The 21,915-nt window shown below is 43.7% G+C and overlaps 1 protein-coding gene across 1 annotated transcript; it reads right to left on the bottom strand.

The window, feature by feature from the left end:
• Positions 1-576: 576 nt before the first annotated feature.
• Positions 577-21,686, bottom strand: RETREG3 (reticulophagy regulator family member 3). Its single transcript, XM_059996282.1, has 9 exons — positions 21,414-21,686; positions 9,571-9,677; positions 7,830-7,860; positions 6,773-6,899; positions 6,048-6,132; positions 5,105-5,242; positions 3,908-3,990; positions 3,145-3,277; positions 577-2,741 (listed from the first exon to the last, which is right to left on the bottom strand). Exons 1-9 carry the CDS (start codon positions 21,650-21,652, stop codon positions 2,284-2,286), a joined length of 1,401 nt encoding a protein of 466 aa, XP_059852265.1. The 5' UTR covers positions 21,653-21,686; the 3' UTR covers positions 577-2,283.
• Positions 21,687-21,915: the final 229 nt, after the last annotated feature.

Here is a 21,915-nt window from a genome sequence, read left to right as displayed (position 1 = left end):
AGGCGCTGCTCTTAAGCCACAATGCTTGTAGAAGTTTCCTCTTGGCCGAGACAATCTTATGGCAACACCTGGCAGGTGCTTTCCACTCCTGCCCACATCGGCCAATGGGACAAAGCCTGAAATAAGTATTTCTAGTTTCTGAGGTCAGCTGAAGGCCAAAGAGCAGCTGTTGAGTTGCAGGTTCAAACAATCCAGGGGGCCATGGTGCTAATGTTTAAAGCTTCTATTACCTAAAATCTCATTAGCCATTGAAACCTGTGCTTGTCTTCACACGTTTAGGGGACAATATTAAGAATTAGAAATGACGGAACTGCAGGCTAGATGCCAGCCGAGAGTGCCGGTTATGCTCACATCCGGGCTCTCCTGGAGAGGGGAAGTAGCCTCCCACCATGGTGATTGTTCCGGCCATCACAGAAGGAAAAACAGGGATGGGCAGGTGGGTCCCTCACACATGGGCTTCCTCTTTTGAGGCTATCACCTCCTCAAATTAATATCATCTCAGATTAACAAGACTTATCAAAGGATAAGGCACCATTCAACATCAGTCTCTTAAAAGATTGTTCTCATACAAGATTTATTCCCCAGCACCCCTCCCTCCCTCATCCCCATCCCAATTCACAGTGGAGGACTAAGGAGATTCAGAGCAGGATCCGCAGGTACAAGAAACACCTTCCAAAGATTTTGCTCTCCTTCCTTCCCTCCCTCTTGCCAATTTCCAAGGCCCGAAGCTAAACACACTCATGCAAACACACAAAGTCCCACTCCTTTCCCACACCTGTTTTTTCCACATCAGAGCTCACTTGTAAGACATCTGGGCTCTGGGAAGAGAGAAGGTATCCAAAGTCTGTTTGAGAACACTAAAGTGGGGAGAGGCCGTTATCCTAACCTTCCACAAAGGGAAGTGACTATGAATCAGACACCTAGCTCTTCTCCCTTCTCACCGTTGACTATTTTCACTCCTTGGCCTCTACCTTGTCCATCAACCAAGAGCAAACATGTTAGCACACTCCCACCTGCAGCACGTGAAAATGGGCTCTGTCCAACATCCCTCACCCAGCTACAGGGGTGTTGGGGGAGTGGTCCCTGAGGATCAGCAAAGGGTTAATGCAGAGGGAAAGAGGACAGAAGAGTTCAGCTTGAGCTCTGATTGGGGAGGCACAGGTTTAGAACTAATGACCTTTTAAAATTTTTGTCTCACATGATTTTATTAGGGGCAGTAGAACAGATACCCTTTACTGGGGTCTCTGCTGATTATAGACACATTCTTGCTAACTGGGCTCATCCTTAAAAGAAGCCCTGCCAAACTGGGGAGGAGTTGAAAACAAAATTATTAAAGGAGCTGAACAAGGAGTAAGAATAGCTGGTGCAAGAAGAGCTGGTGGCTCCTGGGATGAATGCCACTGAGCCATCTGTAAAGTGCTACTCTGACATTGCCCATGTGGGATTATTGCTTCTCCAGAGGAGGAGCAGGGGAAGGAACAGGAACATGGAAATGGGTATGGCATGGTATTGCTTTGCTCACTGCTCAGGCTGATGGGCAAATGGAGCCAGGGGTTAGCAGCACCAAAAATAACCAGGCAGCTCCGAAAGATTCAGTGAGACCATGAGATACAGAGGCACTCACCCTCCCAGCCAGCTGACCCCATGGCCCAAAGTAATGTAGAAGAGGCCCACCCCCACCTCATGTTCACATTCTTAAATTTCACAAGCAATATGTTGGAGCACTGGAGGTTAGGCCTCGAGAAATGAGGATGGGCTGGGGCAGAGGGAACAGGCCTGCTCTGCAGAACCAAAGGACAAGCTTGCTTAGAAAAAGGCAAATCAAAGCATGGCTTAGCAAAAGAGGAAGATGACAGTGTAACTCTCCCAGCTGCCTGACTTGGAGCTCTCGGGAGATGATAAAGGGAGGAAGGAAGGAAGGGATCTATCACTGAGGGCTTCTGGGCACCCATACTTAGAAGCACACAGCAGCATCCCCTCAAAAGGGAACCAATACCCCTGACTACTTCGTTCCCCAGAAATACCACCATCCTGATGGAGAGAAGTGTCCCTCAGGGGAGCACATTCTCACTTCAGTGACTTGAGCTCAGAAGTCAGTGTCCAGCTGGTGGCAGAGGAGTGAGTGTCCTCTCTCATCAGGCCTCTGCGCATCTGCCAGGCTACTGAGCATACATATATAACTCGGGGGCTGGGACCTGGGTTCTTCCCTTGCCCCTTCACCTTAAGTGGAATGGGGAGCAAAAAAAACCTAAACCACAATGACCCCCAAGGGGAGTCTCTGCCTCAGTGGCTCCTGGAACTGGCAGGGTCCAGCTGATTCAGCTCCGACTGGTCCAGAAGTTCAAAGTCATCCCCCTCAGCATCAGTGTCCAGGTCTGAACTGGGGGCCCGGAGGACACCTCTTGTGGCTCTCCGGGGAGGTAGGCCAGCAGGGCCTGGCTGGGAGGCCCCTGACAGGGCCAGCTGGATCATGCCCTGGGAGACCAGGCTAGCAAGGTTGCTGGTGAGGTTGGATCCTGCAGGCAGGGCGCCGAGCAAAAGCTCCGGCAGTGCAGCCTCGTCCCGGCTGGCAGGGGGGCCCTGAGGCTCCTCGGCCCCTGGTGGGGAACGGTACATCGAGCTGGGCATCCCGATGCTGGTATCGTCCTCATCATCCAGGCCAGCAGGATCCACGTTAATGGAAGGAAAGTCTGGAAGGTCTCTGGCAAAGGATTCCTCTGGATCACTGTGACCATCTAGGTCTGGGAGAACAGAGGAGTGTCTGAGACATGGCAACTGCTTGGCCTTCCTATGCCCTAGCCCCACCAAGTCATCTCCAAGTAACCAGATGTTTCCACCCTGGATTTCTGGCACCGGTCAGCTTTCCCCCTCCACTTATAGACTGCTGTGACCTCTATTGGCCAGAGAACTCCCCCTTTCTTCCTCTGCTATGTCCCCCATAAGCCAAGAATCTGAGGCTATAAGGGACTGAGGATTTCTAGGAGAGCAGCAGTGCCACCTGGCTGGAGCCATACCCCTAACGCTGCTCTGCCACCTGCTCCACAGCTCAGAAAACAGGAGAAGCGGGGGCAGTATCCCCGCTGCCCGGGAAGCTGAGAGGCAACAGTCAGGGCCAGTATCAACTTGGGTCCAAGGTTCCTCTACCTTCAGAGCCTTCTGTTAGAGGTGTCTGGCCCCGTGAAAGATTGAATGTGCCGTTGTCTGTACAGGAGACCTCAGCATCCGAGTGCTCAGAGTCTGTGATGGCCAATTCCCTGGCAACAGTAGAATCATCCAGCTTAGGAAAAGAAAAGACCAACACGCCTGAAGAGATGGTGCCATTAGAAACGAGCGCAGTTCCCTAGTTACAGCTTCACCAGTGAGCTGGCCCTAAAGGCTACCTTAAGGCATGCATGGGGACTTGAGTCAAAATCTTGACCCCTTTTAGGCTGCTCCCCCAGGGAAAACACCCTTTTTCATCAGTCTTGAGCACAGGAAGGAAAGCAGTCTTGGGTGTCAACCAGCCACTTACTCTTAAGCAAATAATTGATCCAGAGAATACTTTTCACAGGTGGCCAGGAGGATGCCCACATTGCCTGACCTAAGGCAAGCCGGGCTGTTTAAAAAACGATCACGCCAGTTGCAGAAGTTCTGCCATGATGGCAGGGGTTAAAAGGAGGCATGGAAGAGGGTGTGCTGGTCACCAGGCTCAAACTGAGATTCTACATACAAAGTCCCAATATAAAACTAGCTTCTCTCCTCACTGCTCTTGGGGCAGTGAGGTCCTTGGAAAAGGGCAAGAAGCTGGGTCCCTGGAGAGCCCACAGGGAGCTTGAAAACCTGGTTACTGTCTAAACATGCGTGCCAGATGGTTAAAAAGGAGCTAAAAAAAAACTGGCCAGCGACGCAGCTCCCACACCCAAGATACCTGAGGACAGAAGGCAGCAAGTTCCTCTTCACTGTCACTGTGGTTGTCCCCAGCGCGTTCTGCGTGTAGACCTCTGCGGCGCACTATGTGGAAAGAGCAAAAACGCCTTGACGCCTTCCCTTGAGGGGAAACTCCTGTCCCCTTTGGATTTCAAAGGCATAAAATCAGAACACGAGAATGAACCCCCTAAGCCTACATAACAACGCCTGAGGGAGGAGCTGCTGAGCCTAAGTGGCAAGGTAAGCTGATAACACAGGAGAAAGATCTCTCTTCCAACATCCCTCCCTTTTTGTTCTGGTCAGATGATCAACTACCAGGCTTGTCAACAACTCTCAGGATCAGCTAGGGACAGACCAGATGTCAATGTGTAAAGCGGACACTGTCACAGAGAAGGCAAAGGGAGATGCCCCACCTGGGCTGAATCAGCCTTTTGAGGACTGGTACTATTCAACTGGCTGCGTTAGGGGGAGCTGGGCCTTGGTGCCCATGTGCAGGGCTCTTAGAAGGCCAGGGTTTAATGAAAACCCAACCTGACCATACCACAGAAGAGAGGGAAAAGTTCGCACGACTGTCACTCGTGTGTTGGAAGATCCTGGGCTAGTACACTTCTGGCTTCTGAAGCCAGTTTTAAATTACTTTTGGAAGGCAGCTTTCAGTACTGAATGGAGGCCGAGCTTAGGAGTTTGAAAGACCTGCTCTGCCATTTACTAACCGTGAGCTTCAGTTTCCTCAACCAGAAACTCAACCAGAAAAAGATAATACCACCCTCTTCTCAAGGTTGTTATAAACGTTAAATAAGACAATGTATGCAGAGCAGCCAGCACATGGGACGTGCTTCATAAAAAGAGGCTAACACTGGGAATATCTTCACTGTCTGTCTTTTAGTTGACTTGGTGGGACGTGCTTCATAAAAAGAGGCTAACACTGGGAATATCTTCACTGTCTGTCTTTTAGTTGACTTGGGAGAACTTTTCTCGTTATTTGTTTAAAATGGGAGCGTCTAGAATTCCAAACGGGAAAAACCAGTAAGCCTGCACAGATTTCCCTGGAATAGAAGGTCACTTTTACCACCAACCCCCTACACACCAACCACATCCCACTTCTCCATGTTCAAGGACCTATTATGTCAGACCTACGGGCTTCTCCTTCTCCTCCCCAAATTGTCCAAGTGGAAGGAAGCTTCCCCTTGACACTTACATTGTCTCTCTCTCTGCTTGGACATCATGTAGCCACGGACACTGAAGTCCAGCCGCTGCAGAGCTGGCTTCAGTCGTACATACACTCGATCCCACAGTCGGTGGTACACAGCAAGGGGCCACATCATGACAGTGACAACTGAGAGGAGTGGGAAAGAGTGGCAAAATGGAGAAAGGGCTGCATGAAACAGTCCTGACTGTCCCTCTGCTATCGTGTCCTTGGGGCTTGGACACGGTAAATTCTAATTCTGCTGGTCATCTTCACAGATGTGAAGGTTCTGGAGGGCAGAGACTTCGGCAGTCACCTACAGGGCTGTGCATAGCGGAGTACATGCTGACACATCGAGGGCAGGACCAGGCAGTGCTGTCACTTGCATATGGGTGTTGCTGAGCCATAAATAAGGCCAAATGGTAACAATGCCTCAGCAAATACACAACAAATCATGTGAGCTTCGGATATATAATGGCCAGGGCCATCACTGCTCAGTTCTTCCAGTCTCAAGCAGACAGAGTTCATGCCAATATGAAGCAACTAAATTTACAGAACTGTGCTCCAGGGGGAAAAAAAAGTGCTCCGGGGTAAACAGAACCTAGTAGAGGATCCCCTAAGTGTTATGTTCTACTGTTATACAATACACTGACTCTAAAAATTCCCTCCTGAAATAGGGACAGACAGTCCTTTATAGCTGGTAACACAATATATGTTAGTGGACCCTCATCAGTTTCTAAAGCTGACTTGGTAAGAAAAGGACTTTATATGTGGGGAGCCTGATACAGGTAAGAAGAAAGATATTTTCATGACACTAAACAGGACATGAAAATATAAAAAGGTCATTTCCTGGAGAACCAAAATATAAAAGTCCTCTCCCTAAACCCAGAGTTAGCTATGGCTGGAAAAGCTATGAGGAGGGTAAGCTTGTGGGGGAGGTATATACCATACTTACGAATTAAGTAGGAGAGCAGGAGCCCAGGGATGTAGCGGCCCAAGACAGCCAAAAAGGTCAGTATCCCACAGCTCAGCAAGCAGAACTGGGGGCGTCAGGAAACAGTAGTAAGCTTCTGCTATACGGCAGGGGACTGGGTTGGGCATGGGGGGCGGCTAAGATGGAGATGTGATAGAAATGATTCTTTATGACCTCTGAGTAAAGCATGGACATGTCAGAATGACATGTACCTAGCTACTGTTGCATCCAGTGGTGATTCTGTTTGGGAGGAAAGGGAGGATGTCCACTTCTATTCAAACTCTTCTCACATGGCTAACCCCACAGGGCCGCACCTTTCATGCTGGCAAACTGGTTTGAATAGGACTCAGCCAAAAGTTCTCTCTGAAAACAAGTGTTGGTGGTGGGCTTTTTAAGTCGAAGTAAAATAAAATAAAAAACTCAACCACCTACCACATGTTTAACGACACAGAATGCACACAAGCAAGCTTTCTTTCCCGTCTTGGGGCAGGAAGATGGCCTAATCTAAGTAGCAAGCACCCAAAGAAGGAATCGTCACGCTCTTGCCTTAGTCTTAGTCAGAAGCCCCTTCCTACAACTTCCCTTGTCTATACAAACACCATGGTCTTCCCTTTCTTGAAGGAGGGTAGGTAGTAAAAGGGCTGTTTCCGTTTAGCATGAACTGAACTGAGAGCCAGAAATGAGAGTGAAAAAGGGAAGAGTCTTACCTTGCCTGGGTTTTGCTTTTTGAAAAGCAAAAGGTTCCTTATGAAAATGGTCCCACTAACCCAGACTTCAGCTACGTGGTAGCAGAGCTCGGGCACGCTGAGCAACCGAGGGTGCACAAAGCCCCAGCTATGGGAGAGAGAAGGGGGAGCTGTGAAAGGAGGGTGTTGAAGGTTCCCCCCGCATCTCACTGTGAAGGCAGCCAGTCCTTCCGGTTTAAATAGGGTCTGGGAAGTGGCTAGTCCTAGTTGCTCTGGACGTGAAGCATGACTTTCTTCTTGGCTCACCAGGTTGAAACTGGAATTTAAGGACTAGGAGGGCAGACTTGTTCTGACAACTCCACCCTATGAGCAAGCAGCCCAATCCACGTGTGTAAACCTGCCACCAGCTCCAAGGCCCTTTGTGCTTAAAAACATCTTTCCTGGGCTCAGACCATTGCAATTCACTGTGATTGCAACGCAGGGAAAAAAGTAAAGCACAGTCTGATACCACTGCTGCAGAGGCGAGAGGCAGAGGATGTGCCCCTGAGAGAGAAAACAAAGCAAAACCAAAATAAACCATGGCAAAGAAAATTCTTTGGGTCAAATATATGAGATGAATGAATTGAGAAATGAAAGCAGGAGCTGTAAGCCACAAGGGGAATCTTTGGCTTGCTGATGCCAGGAATCACTGTGTTTTCTGACCAGGAACTTGAAACAGCCAGAGGTTACAGAAAACACTAAATGACCTGGTATAAAAGCCAGGAGACAAATGAAGTAAGTTGCCTCTAAGTTTTCATACTAGAGCTGAATAATGCAGCCAATTCCTTGGTTATGTTAGGTTATGGGGCACTGTAATGCTTCTTTCTCAGAAACATCTTTTGTAAATATCAGAGGACACTAGCCATCTTAACATATTCCTTCCTGAACTTGAGGATTTGTTAAAATGATTATTTGCAACAGACTAGGTTCTCAGCTTATACTTTGTATCTAGAACATGGAGTTAACAACCTATAACCAGAATATTACAACAAGAGAATCAATCAGAGCAACAAAAAGGGATTTAATTAGTGTTCCATACCTCTCATTGTCTAATGCGTCGGGTCTTGGCACTACAATATTAAAACAAACACCAGCATTAGTTGGTAAGGAAAACTTAAACATGAAAATGTTAGGCTGTTGGTCTGATAGCTCAAGTTTTAATGGGTTTGGGGAAAAGGAAACAGTAATAGACAATAAAAAGGAGACACCATGTTATACTGCCAGAGTTAGGGAGCTGCAGACAAGGGAATGATGGCTGATGCCTGCTCTTTTCTCTGGTGGGATGGGGTGGGGATCCAAATGGAGCATTAGGGCCCCTTCTAATTACTACAGTTGAGAGCCAAGGCGCACATAAAAAAAGGTCCATCCCACCCCTCAAGTGTGTCTGGGTTGCGCGTACGCATCAATGTGTGCCAGGTTACGAAGGCATTATATGACTACTTCAACTCTAGAAATCTGCCTATTCTCTTTAAAAAGAGACCCATTAACTACAATCAATGATGTAAAGTCTTTTGACATTCACTAGCCATAAGACAGGTGGGTGAACTACCTGATTCCTTGAAGTCTCTCCAAAATAGGATGGGAATGTATTTAAAAGCTGTATACTCTGGTTTGAATATTCTGCCAACACTTCAAAATTACCATGTCCGACCTACATCAATTTTCCTCTCTCTCACTCCCCACCCAAACCAACTGCCCTGCCTGACGTTGCCTACATCTAACTGTAATGCCACTGCTACTCTCCTAGCTTTGAAATCCCAAAGCTGCTGTTATCCCTTACTCTCCTAACCTCTACTTATCAGTTTGACGTGTCTTCCGTCTTCACAGCTCTCCAAGCCATCCATCGTTTGTTTCCACTGATACCTCTCTGACTACTTCTCACACAGATACAGCCAGAGTCTCCCTTCTTCGCCCTTTTCTCTTACCATGTGGTTGGGTAAAATGCTATCAAATTAATCTTTAATATCTTCTCAGCATATAGCTCTAATAAAAGAATTATCAGGGACCACCCACTATCTATAGGATAAAGGTTCTAAGCCTAACTTAAAGGCCCTTATAAAATCTAATCCCAACACACTTTATTTCCTAGCACTCCCTTTAATGACCTCTCCACTCCTGTGAAAATGATCAGTTCCCTGCCCTCAGGAGATGCTTTGCAGCTTCTGGTTCCTCAGACTAATCAAGCCTCTGACCCCCATAGAAACCCACTTATCTCTCTACCTGTCCAAATCTTTTGTTTCATTCAAGGCTTGAGCTAGGGCCAAAATACATGACAAACATACTGCACTGTGACATCTCTGGTGCTGTTCTGTAACTTTTCTTATGTTTACGTATGTATCATCTTGGATAAAAGGAACCATATCTTAGAGGACTTTATCTAAGTCATTAATACCTAACTTAGTGCTTTGCAAATAAACAATTTAAAAGAAATTCCAGAGGCAAATTGATACTGTCTTGGTAATGATGTAGCACCCAGTGAGGAGAATTATTTTTTAACAACTTGAGCACTATTTATTCCTCAGGCCAATTATGAGGGCAAGAATATCTCAGGTGGCGGATACAGATTTCCTAAGCTTAATAAACAATGAGAAGGACAGAACTCAGCTCTAAGGAACTACAGATGGGGCACTAGCCCTTCAAACGTCTCCTAAAGCAAATAATTCAGACTTCAAAAGATATTCCCAGCTCCACATACTCTCCCCAAACCCCCTAAAACTAAAGGTAAAAATGACAGAAAAGCCATTTCCGGTTCAGATTGTTCTAAATGCTACCAGACTTACCTTTTATTTCAGGCCAGATTTTGCTCTTCCATTGATCTATACACACAATGATCATTGAGCTGAATGCAAGTAAAAACACAAGACGAAGGGATGTCAGGGCAAAGAACCTAAAGAGAAGGAAGAACAGAAGATCATTATCCAATTAAGCTAATTTCAGAAAAGACCATATGTGCACCACTGGTCCTGTGGTAAACAGACTTAAGTGTTAGTTATACACCTTGGGAAAAATCACTTAAACTTTCTGGACTTCAGCTATTCTACCTATGGTGCAGAGATAATAATTTGCTTCTGTAAAGGCAGAGGACTAAACCAAATAACCTCTTAAAGCCCATTTCAACTTTCAAGCCTGTGATTCTATTAATGTCAAGGAGAAATTCATTCTTTGTTTTTGTTTTTGCCACACAGCACGGCTTGTGGGATCTTAGTTCCCAGACCAGGGATTGAACCTGGGCCCTCATCAGGGAAAAATGCAGAATCCTAACCACTGGACTGCCAGGGAATTCCCGAAATTCATTCTTGTACTGACCAAGTCGTTTTGATGAAAGCAAACATCGTTCTACCAAATTAGACCCTGGTTCAGGGCAACAAACTGACAGACATGCACTAAAGTGCACCTAATTCAATTAGATATCCTTTTACAGAGGAAGGAACTAAGGCTCAAAAAAGTAAAACGAGTTGGTCAAGGTCACACAGAAAGTGAGCACTGAAGCTACATCTAAAAGCCAGTTCTCCAGAATTAACACCAACCCTTCTCAAACTCTTCCCAAAAAATTGAAAAAGAGAGAACACTTCTTGATTCATTTAATGAGGGCAACATTACTGTGGTACCAAAGCCAGACAAAAACACTACAAGAAAACTAAAGTATATTGATACCTATGAATATAGATGCAAAAATCCTCAATAAAATATTCAAAACGCATTCAGCAGCATATTAAAAAGACTACACACCATGACCAATTCCTGGGATTTACTCCAGGAATGCAAGGGTGGTTCAACATACAAAAACTCAACAGTTGTAATGTATCACATTAAGAGAATAAAGGAAGAGCTAGTTCTTATTAGAAGGCATCAACCATAAAGAGATATTTACAAAAAATCTGGGAAATCTGAACACTGACAGTACATCTGAAGATATTAAGGAATTATTGTAATTTGGGGGCTATGATGTTATGGAAGTTATGCTTTTAAAGAGTCCTTATCTTTTAGAAATACATACTAAAATATTTATGAATGAAATGATATCTGGGATTTGTGTCAAAACAATAGTTTGGCAAGGGAAAGGGTGTGAAAGAAGAGGAAACAAGATTGACTATGAGTTGATAATTGCTGAAGCTGGATGATGAGTACTTGAGATTATTTATGCTATTCTCTCTACCTCTATATATTTAAAATCTTTCACAATAAAAATTTTTTTCAAAAAAAGCTAGTTCTTATGAGTCTTTCTATGATCCAACTCTAAAGCCTTTAGGGCAATGCCCTGTACAGTGTCTGTAGTCCAGTGACGTTACCAGACTGTGAGGAAATAAGTATAAAAATTGAAAGTAAGAATTTAGCAATTTGACCAAGTAATTTTGAATCTAAGGGTATATTTGGGCTTGTATTTTGTATGCATTTTAAACATATCTAGTAACTCATTTATACTGTATTTTACAAAAGTATTGCTCAGAAATAGACTGGGGAAAACGACAACACTAGTCCTTCACTGCAGATCGTTTGAGAAACAGTGTTCTAAGATCTTGAAGGAAGCCAAATGCATCACAAGAGGCGGTTCAGCAGGCATGGCTCTTAGACTGACTTGAGTTTGTTTCTCTGAACAGCCACTCTGAGTTGATGACCTTGAATAAATTAGCTTGACCTCTTTAAGCCTCAGTTTCCTCATCTATATGTGATGTTAACAATAACAAATCAGGAGACTTTCCTGGTGGTCCAGTGGCAAAGAATCCACCTTCCAATGTAGGTGACACAGGTTTGATCCCTGGTCGGGGAACTAAGATCCCACTTGCCGCGGGGGCGACTAAGCCTGCGCGCCACAACTACTAAGCTCGCGCACCTCAACTAGAGAGAGAAAAACGCACACGCCACAACTACAGAGAAGCCCACACACTGCAATGAAAGACCCCTCATGCCTCAATGAAGATCCCACATGCCGCAGCTAAGACCCAATGCAGACAAATAAATAAATATTTTTTAAAAAAATAACAAATCATGCAAGATTATTTGTAGGTATTAGAAACAACATACTTAATCACTTATAGAAATATCATAGTTGGGCTTCCCTGGTGGCACAGAGGTTAAGAATCCGCCTGCCAATGCAGGGGACACGGGTTCGAGCCCTGGCCTGGGAAGATCCCACATGCTGCGGAGGAACTAAGCTCACCACTACTGAGCCCACGTGCCACAACTACTGAAGCCTGCGCGCCTAGAGCCCGTGCTCCGCAACAAGAGAAGCCACGAGAATGAGAAGCCTGCACACCACAAAGAATAGTAGCTCCCACTCACCGCAACTAAAGAAAGCCCAGGCACAGCAACGAAGACCCAACACAGCCATAAATAAATAAATAAATAAATAAAATTTTAAAAAGGAAAGGAACAGAGAGCTAGAAAAGCAGCAAGAAAACAACTAACAAAATTTAAAAAAATATCATAGTTGATCTTGCTAAAAAGACAAGAAAATACAAGGCACCTAATATACGCCTAATATATGTCCTATTCAGTTTTACAATGCAGAAGTGTCGTTAGCTATCATCACAGCAACTGATCAAACAAGAGTAAGGATGACCAAGAGTTGGTTATAAATGACCTCTTCTCTCCTCAACACATGACCTAATGACATATTCACAGAACACCATACTAAGAGTATAATCCTTACATTAAAAAAAAAAAAGCTTTATCTGTATCTATGAATACGTATATGCAAGCAGGAATTGTCAGAGGAACTTTCATTTTGGTCTCTAGACGTTTCTGCACTGTTTTCAATAAACATGAATCTATGTCACATAATTTTTTAAACTATACAAAGAATGAGGGATGGAAGAAACCAAGAACTTAGAAATCCAGTCATCAATGACAACCCTATTCCAATATTTCCACTCCATCACTTGAAGGATACTGTAATTATATATGAGATTACAGAATGAAAGTAGTTTAATAGATTTAAGCCTCTAGAGCTGCCCCAGGCCATTAATCTTCTCTCCAAAGCCAGTTCATCATCCCAACAAACAAGGAAATTTAGCAAGGCCAAGGAGAAGGGCTCGAGGGCATCCTGCTCCCCAGTGCTGCTGCTTCCATGTCCCAGCAGCAGGATGTGGCACGACTGTTTTCTCCGGAGTACTTGAAAGGGCTCTCTGGGGAGGCAATCCAGGCTGTCTGCAATCTCTGCTTCCCAAATCATGATTACTAACACAAATATAAATTGGGGTAGGGAAAGGATACTAAGCTCTCCTAAGAAAGGTCAGTTTTCCAAAGATGATGGCAATAAAAATACTGTTTCTCCAAGAGCTGGACTATTTTAGTAACCTGTTAGAGCCCCCACCTATGCTTCAACTCAGTTCAAACATTTATTAATTGCCTATTATATGCTGAGGCCTTGTGGTAAGTAGGCCAATTACAGAAAAGAGTAAAACATGGACCATACCCTCAAGTGTATTTATGTCAGTACGTGTTTGTAACATAGCATGACAAGTTAACGATAACAAAGAGGACATCTAAGCTGGGATTTGAAAGATTAATGGTAAGACAACAGGGCAAAAGGATGCGGGGAAAGAGAGGACATTCAGATAGGGAGAAGAGCCAGCTGGAATGACGTATTTAGGGAACTACAAGTAGTATGACAGAACTGGAACTTAAAGAACAGAGGGAGGGGATGAGTATGCGGAGAGAGGCAGAAGTCAGATCACGAAGGGTCTTTCATGACAAAGGGTACTGGATTTTATCCTGCAGATAAAGTTGAATCAGCAAAGAGTTTTACAAAGGGTATATTTTCTGGATCATGAAGGCTGAAACTGTGCGCATCTTCTTGAACCAGATTAATCCTGGTCCATAATTCAATTTTAGAGCCAGATATAAGATAACCTTTCCTTGAACAAGCCAATGCAGAAACTTAAGAGGAAGAAGAGTTTTTCTGTGTGGTGCAAAGTAACAATTCTTGGAAAAATAGCTTCTTCCATATAGATAAAATCTTAACTAATGGAAAGACCACCTCAAACCACTAGAGTTACCTCTCCAAGGTAACCAGACAATTAATATCAAATATTATTAATTCCCTTAGGGGGTCTATCAAATATAAAAGAATATGGATAAGTGTGTGCTCCTTTCCTTCAGCCCTCAATACTAAATTCTTAAACAAAAAGGAAACATCAATCTCAGGTGCATGTGTTTGGGATATACTAAAGTCACACTACACTTTTATTTTATGGAGGTAACCTGGAAGCCTACCTGTAAAAAAACCTCTGCAACTATGCACAAGGACAAGACAAAATTGAAGATAAAGTACTTGTGAGATTGGTATAGGTAAGGAATGAAGAAAAATAAGGGAGGATTCCTCTGGATTAGTTTAGTCCTGCAACGTCTATTCACGCAGGCCAAAAAATTCACATGCAGATATGTGTACAAGTTTGATAAGACAACATGCAAAACATTTTTCAGCAACTATGATCAGCATGAGAACTTTCCAATTTAGCAAAGATAACTACAAATGCAGTCAACTCTGGATATTCACATGTGAATTATTTAATTTGGTTACTGCCCATAGCCCATTACTCCTTCTACCCATTGTAGGCTCACAATAGACTTTTCCTTAATGATATTTATTTTTTCATATTTCTAAAGGCAAGCATGTTTACAGGAGAAATTTTAGAAAATATAATTACTAATTAAGGAAGAAAATAAAAATAATTAGTACACTATCACCCGTATGAAACAGTCTTGCCAATAAAAAAAAAATTTTTTTTTTGAAACTAAATCTGATCAAGACTCTAGATTTAGCTACCAATTTACAGGAAATACACAGAGGAGCACAGGGGAACATGTTACACCACAGGGATGCAATCAGCAAAATTCAATCTGTAGGACACTTTACAGGACAAACTGGCTTCTTCAACAGATAAACTGCAGAGGAAAAAAGACTGAAAGGGAAGCAACAGAGTAAAAGAGATGCTAAAAACAGAACAATCGGTCACAATATGTGGACTGCATTTGGATGCTAACCCCAAAGAACTGTTGAAAAAAAACAAAGTGACATTTATGAGAAAATTTGAACACTGACTGGAGCCATTAATTTTTTACATGTGATAATGGTAGTGATTTTTTAAAAAATCTTTATTTTTCAGGGTCACATACTGAAACACTTAAGAGATTAAATGACATGATGTCTAGGATTTCCCTCAAAACAAGAAAGGAAGCGGAAAAGAACTGGGGTATGGAAGACACAAAATTGGCCATGAAATGAAAAATTTTAAAGCTGGGTACAGTTGTAATACATACTATTATTCTGACTGCTTATATATATATTTTTAATTTTCCATAGTAAAAAGTTTAAAAAATAACCTATTATCTACACACATATCCTAAAATGGCAACAGAGGTTCTTCATTTAAAAAAATATTCAAATATAAAAACTCCATGGAAGTATATAGAATATCTGGTTTAAAAACCTCCTCCTTCATTTAAAAATACATGGGCATGTTTTCCTTCATCACCAGAAAAGCACCACAACTTGAAAATGATTACATCATACACAGATACAATTAGGTGGTTTTTTTTTTTTTCTTTGGCTGCACTGGGTCTTCCTTGATGCACGCGTGCTTTCTCTAGTTGCGGTGAGCAGGGGCTACTTTTTGTTGCGGTACGTGGGCTTCTCATTGCAGTGGCTTCTCTTGTGGAGCACGGGCTCTAGGCGCACAGGCTTCAGTAGTTGTGGCACGCGGGCTCAGTAGTTGTGGCTCGTGGGCTCTAGAGCGCAGGCTCAGTAGTTGTGGCACACAGGCTTAGTTGCTCCGCGGCATGTTGCATCTTCCCAGACCAGGGCTCAAACCCCTGTCTCCTACATTGGCAGGAGAATTCTTAACCACTGCGCCACCAGGGAAGCCCCTACAATTAGTTTTCTAAACCTTTCCCTAATTGAACTGAGATGTTTCCAATTTTTGATGTAATAAAGCTGAACTAATATCACTGAGCATAAATCTTTGACCTTATTTATGATTAGCCACTTTAAATAGAAGTACCAGGTCAAAAAGCATTAACTTTTTTTTTTGTAACAGTATTATTGAGATACAGTTTGCATACCATAAAATGTATCCTTTCAAACTAATTCAATGTTTTTTAGTATATTCAGAGTTGTGTGACTATCATCATTATCTAATTTAGAACATTTTGATCATCCCAAAAAGAAACCCATGCCCATTAGCAATCACTCCCCATTTCTCCCAGCCCCTGAAAAGGTAATAACTTTTTAAGTATCTTAATACATGTTGCTAAATTACTTTCCAGAAAGTCTGTTGAATTTATGTTCCTATCAACCATAAACCAGTTTTTCCATATTGTGCCCGGAATTAAATACTATCATTTTTAAAAACCTAATAGGCAGAAATTAGTAACTCACTGCCACTTATATTAGAATTTTTTATTACTAATACGTAAAAATTTATATATCTATTGATTTATTATTATTTGGGTCTTTTTGTCTTTTTATAAACTGTCCATCCCCTTTATTATGGGCTAAAATCCAATTAATTATCCGTCTAAATAGAATACTCCTTGGAAAAACAATCTGGTGTCCAGAAAAATCATGAGAAATTTCAAAAGTAAACAATTTTTCTGAGGTCAAATATACCATGGATCCTCATCATTAGTACAGATAAATTAAAGTTTGTTATAATCATAAACAAAAGAAAGATCCCAAGTCTATTTTCAATCAAAGAAGATACTATTTCTGGGTTCCTTTGTTATTATGGAGTAAGCTTCTCTCAGTGGCACTTCGAACAAAGCATCCCATCCTATAGGGACAGAAAGCCCCCTATTGTACAGCACTTGTGGCTGTCTGCTTAATGAGCCAGTCACTGGTAAATCAGAATGAAAACAAATTAACCCAACCAATATCATGTAGAGATAGTGTTGCTTGCACAAAACCAAAAATGAAACCAGCTAGCTGCAAATGACCTACCTTATGTTAATGGACAGAAAACACCCAACCTATAAAAAAATAAATAAAATAAAATTCAAAAAAAAAAAAAAAGAAAGCACCCTTATAATCAGAAGAGATAAAAACTGATGGCAAAAGAGAGGCAAAAAAAAAAAGTAAGCCAAGGCATCTCTGGGAGTCTTCCTTGCTATCAAAAGCAACAAGAACCCTCCAAAACTATCATCAGAAACATTTGCTCAATAGATTTCAACTGAAATTTGACGTGTAGATTTTTTTTTTCACAGAACAAATGTTTCTACTTAAATAGGCCCTCCCTTCCATCTCCTATCTCTCACTATTACTTTTTACTCAAATTCTAACTTTTAAAAAATATTTATTTATTTATTTGGCTGCGTCCGGTCTTAGTTGCGGCACACAGGACCTTTAGTTGCTGCATGCGGGATCTTTTAGTTGCAGCATGCGGGCTCTTAGCTGCGGCATGTGGGATGTAGTTCGCTGACCAGGGATCAAATCCCGGCCCCCTGCATTGGGAGCACTGAGTCTTAACCACTGGACCACCAGGGAAGTCCCTCAAATTCTAACCTTTTAGATCAGCATTGTGGTATACCTTTAATCACTTCTCCAGTCATTTTTTGGGGGGGGGGGATGGGGGGGATTGGTTAACTCAGACTAGTGACTGTAAAAGCAGATCCCGACAGAGATCTTAACAAAAAAACAGCTTGTGGATTGCTCTAAATCAATATTCCTAATTTGAAGACCATCTAGAATCACAGACTGCTAAAAACTGAAGAGGAGCTCAGCAGTCATCTAGCCCTCCTTGAACCATATGTACTTCATAGGAGGCGGTGCGAGGGCTTAAGAGTTCACACACGTTTCCAGGGCTCCTTTGTCCTCCCCTTACCTTAAGAGTCAAACTAAAAAAGTTACTGAAACTCTTCTTTTCTGATCCTGTCACGACAGACTCTTGCTGACTCATATTCTTCCCCCAAATCATTCATTTACAGGTGGTGCTGAGGCTAATGAAAATATAGGCTATTGATAAGGAAGGCCTGACATTTCTGTTATTACACTAGAGAAAATAACATATAAGTGACCAGAAGCAATATAGGCTGGAAGATCTCTAATATGATCACTATAATTTTTCTGGAACCTGAAAATAAGAGTGAAAGCCTTGAAATACTATAGGAGCAAGGCATCTACATCTATCCCTATCTCTTATGTTGTTTTTTATTAATATGTAAGAGGGCACATTCACAGGTATGGAAAAACCTCAAATGAGAAGACAGAACACTGAAAGTTAAGAGCTACCTACCTGAATTCTGATGATTTGTTTGTATTCCTATCCAGTCTTCTAATACCTCACAATGTATAAAACACCTCAGTTAATGACATATCATTATTCAAAACAAATAATGAAAGAAAAGTAAAATGTTTCAGATTTGATTTTTCTCTGACCTGAGCTAATGGATCCACCTGTGTTTCTTAAATTGCTTTTTTAAATAAAGTGAGAACAAAGCAGTTACTCTTCAACATTCCTAAGCAAAACGTCAACACCCACATTCAATTTGATGCTACTGGAATGTGAAGTCTAACTTTTATTTTGAACCTCACACTACCTTCCAAGGAAGCTCAGTTCCTAAAACAATCCTGTGAATTCCAACGCTAAAACTACCCTAGCCTCTGGGGTCAGTCATTTTGTACCCTTCACAGGTATGAGTCCTCTCCAAGAATGGCATATCCAATTGCTCTTTCATTCTCAAGAGTCACACCCTCATTTTGCTACATCTCTCCCTCAGCTACTTAGAGCCTGATGGGAACGTAACAGGAGTAACTGCATTCTGGATACACAACAGGCAAGCTACCAGGAAATGCCAGAGATAAAGACCAATCACACTGATGCTTTAAGAGACTCAGAGTAGGTAAAGGGGATCTGAGTGAGATTCTAAACACAGCATATTAGTAAACTTAAGTATATACTATTGGGAGCCAGTAAATTAAAGATAACTAACATTTAAAGATGTGTCTCAGTCAGAGTGGCTCCTTATGTGCAGACCTCAACCCCACATTCTACTTTGAAAATCTCTCTCAGGCAAGGGGGATGTGGAAAGTCCTCTCCTCAAAAATAACAACATACATGCTACTGATCTATTTGCATTAATAAACCCTTGGTTTCTCAGGATTCATTTAAATCCTGATAAAGTTTTTATATATCAGTCACACTCTGACACAAACTGGTTTATGATCAACTTTTTTCCTAGGCCCCCTAGGAAACCCAATGTAGGAAATGAAGTTCTGACTAAATGGTCTGCGGTTAGAGGTTGGGACAGGGAGGTGACAGGAAAAGAAGAAAAGGTCATTTTGGAAACTGCTCCAGAATGAGGTGCTACAGTTAAGGTTTTTGACAGACAGCCAAGGAGAGAAGTAGATACCTGGGGATCAAGGAAGAAACACTATCAAAAATAAATGAAGGGGCTTCCCTGGTGGCGCAGTGGTTGAGAGTCCGCCTGCCGATGCAGGGGACACGGGTTCGTGCTCCGGTCCGGGAGGATCCCACATGCCACGGAGCGGCTGGGCCCATGAGCCATGGCCGCTGAGCCTGCGCGTCCGCAGCCTGCGCGTCCGGAGCCTGTGCTCCGTAACGGGAGAGGCCACAACAGTGACAGGCCCGCGTACCGCAAAAGAATAAATATATAAATAAATAAATGAAGAGGGGCAGGGGACACAGGTTCGAGCCCTGGTCAGGGAAGATACCACATGCCACGGAGCAACTAAGCCCGTGCGCCACAACTACTGAGCCTGCACTCTAGAGCCCACGAGTCACAACTACTGAAGCCTGTGCGCCTAGAGCCCATGCTCTGCAACAAGAGAAGCCACCGCAATGAGAAGCCCGCACACCGCAATGAAGAGTAGCCCCCGCTTGCCGCAACTAGAGAAGGCCTGCATGCAGCAACAAAGACCCAACGCAGCCATAAATAAATAAATAAATTTATTTTTAAAAATAACAAAATAAATAAATAAATGGGGCTTCCCTGGTGGCGCAGTGGTTAAGAATCCGCCTGCCAATGCAGGGGACACAGGTTCGGGCCCTGGTCCGGGAAGATCCCACATGCCGTGAAGCAACTAAGCCCGTGCGCCACAACTACTGAGCCTGCGCTCTAGAGCCCGCGAGCCACAACTACTGAGCCCACATGCCACAACTACTGAAGCCCGCGTGCCTAGAGCCCGTGCTCCACAACAGGAGAAGCCACTGCAATGAGAAACCCGCACAACACAATGAAGAGTAGCCCCCGCTCGCCACAACTAGAGAACACCCACACCCAGCAAGGAAGACCCATAGCAGCCAAAAATAAATAAATAAATGAAGAAAAAAAAGAACACTCTTTAAAAAAGTCATGAGGGACACAAAATAATTTAAAAATAAATGAATGAATGAATGAAGAATGCTGTAGGAGAAGTTTATCATCAAGTTTGCTCAAGACTCTAGAAGCAACAACTGCTGTGACACCTCTAATCTGAGTCTCCTTCAAACTGTGAGAGGATTAATGTAATAAGCACCAGTGTGTCTTCCTGTCAATGAACTTGGAATTATTCATTTTGCTCCAGCTCACTGAAAGTCTTCTTTCAGACAAAGGATAATAAATGTTTTGGTTTTAAAACCAAGAATTTCAAGAGGAAATGTATTTTTAGCAAAAACAATTTTGTTTTGGAAACACACACTTCGTTCTGTTTCAGACTTATCCAGAACAGCTTTATTTCACTCAGCTGTAGAAGCCACCCTACACTTCAGTTCCCTTGGAATCTGATCAATAATACTTCCCTAGTTATTAATAAATCCAAACTCTGCTTGGCACATCTTATGAAGACCTAAGTCCACTTTAGGTGATGACAACTCAGAAGCAGCAGTTCCATTTTCACAGAGCATGACACAGACTGATTCTTAAAGCATACTTGTAGCCCCACTTTTCCAGCTCAGGAAAATACACACACTATTAGACACCCTCAATTTCCCTGGCTATAAACCGTGGCTAAGGATGCCTCTCTAATTCCCTGGAACAGGGAAGACTTGCCGTCATACGTGACTTTGAAACGGGTGAAATCTCACAATCACTATTTCATAACTGTTCTTTAAAAGCTTACAATTTTCTTTCAAGTTGCAACTATGGAGGCTCTCACGGACGCTCAGACTTCGCAAACTTCCCGAGTGGGCGAAAGGATATCTATCTAACATGCTAATTCAGATCGCTCAAGTTTGTTTTCTTATCACACCTATGTATACCTTTTCAAGAGCTCACACCTCACGCATCTACCCCAATAATAATTACTAAAATCCCTGGAGACAGTCTTCAAACCACTGTTGAGCAGACAAGAGAAGGGAGGTGATGGCCTTAACGGGACACAGCTTCCCCTGGCTAATATGAGGCGCCCTCGCTCACTGCGAGCGGCTCAAGATGTTACTAGAAGCTCCTGCCAGATGTGCGGGGCGAGGGTGCGGGAGCAGATAAAGCACGGGAAACAACTGGAAGGCCCTGGGGAGAACTGCGGTGCTAAAGCCGCAGGCGGGAAGCAGTGGAAGGTGAGGCAAAATTAGGCAGGTACAGGAAGGAGCCAATGCAGCGAAGAAAATAAGGGGGGCGAGAGATAGAGCCTTAGAGAAACCTGACGAATTCGCGCCTCGGAGGGTTTCCGAGGATCCAGTTCTCTCACCAGAAAGCCGCGTTCAGCCCCAGGCACCACAGGGCGCTCCTGGCTGGCCGCTCCCACACCAGGGCTGCCTGCACCCGGCTCAGCAGAGGCTCGTAAGGCCCCAGCACCTCCACCAGGGCCCGCTGCGCCGCCTCAACCTGCTGGTCACGCTCCCAGGAGCCTGACATACTGCGGCGGCCCCTGAAAGTCTGCCCCGAAGCTGGGCCTGGGGCCACGGCCACCCCCTCAGCCTCCGCCATCTCCCCCCGGCAGCCACAACATCCGGGGCCACGGCTCGACAGTCACAATAACACCAACTGCGCAGGTGCAAGATTCGGCGGGAAGGCCGCTTCCCTCCACAGTGCGCCTGCGCGTAGGGTCTAACTCCTGTCCACCCAGAGAGAAGAACGCTGCGTCAAAGTACGTCCCCGGCGCCCCAATCAGGAGCCGCGCACGCGCAGTCTGCAAGACTGAAACCAAGTGATTAAGGAAGTGCGGTCGGCAGAACTCAGTTCTCATTGGA

This window comes from Delphinus delphis, chromosome 19 (genome assembly GCF_949987515.2).
Source record: "Delphinus delphis chromosome 19, mDelDel1.2, whole genome shotgun sequence".
In the NCBI taxonomy this organism is placed as follows: domain Eukaryota; kingdom Metazoa; phylum Chordata; class Mammalia; order Artiodactyla; family Delphinidae; genus Delphinus; species Delphinus delphis.
This window is presented reverse-complemented; position numbering and strand designations above follow the sequence as displayed.

Excerpts from the sequence above, each read along its gene's own strand:
- RETREG3 (XM_059996282.1), bottom strand. The coding sequence starts at position 21,652 with ATGGCGGAGGCTGAGGGGGTGGCCGTGGCCCCAGGCCCAGCTTCGGGG. Across the intron at positions 9,678-21,413 it reads GGGCTGAACGCGGCTTTCTG|GTTCTTTGCCCTGACATCCC; the intron begins GTGAGAGAACTG and ends CCTTCTCTTTAG. Across the intron at positions 6,133-6,772 it reads AAAAGCAAAACCCAGGCAAG|TTCTGCTTGCTGAGCTGTGG; the intron begins GTAAGACTCTTC and ends TGACGCCCCCAG.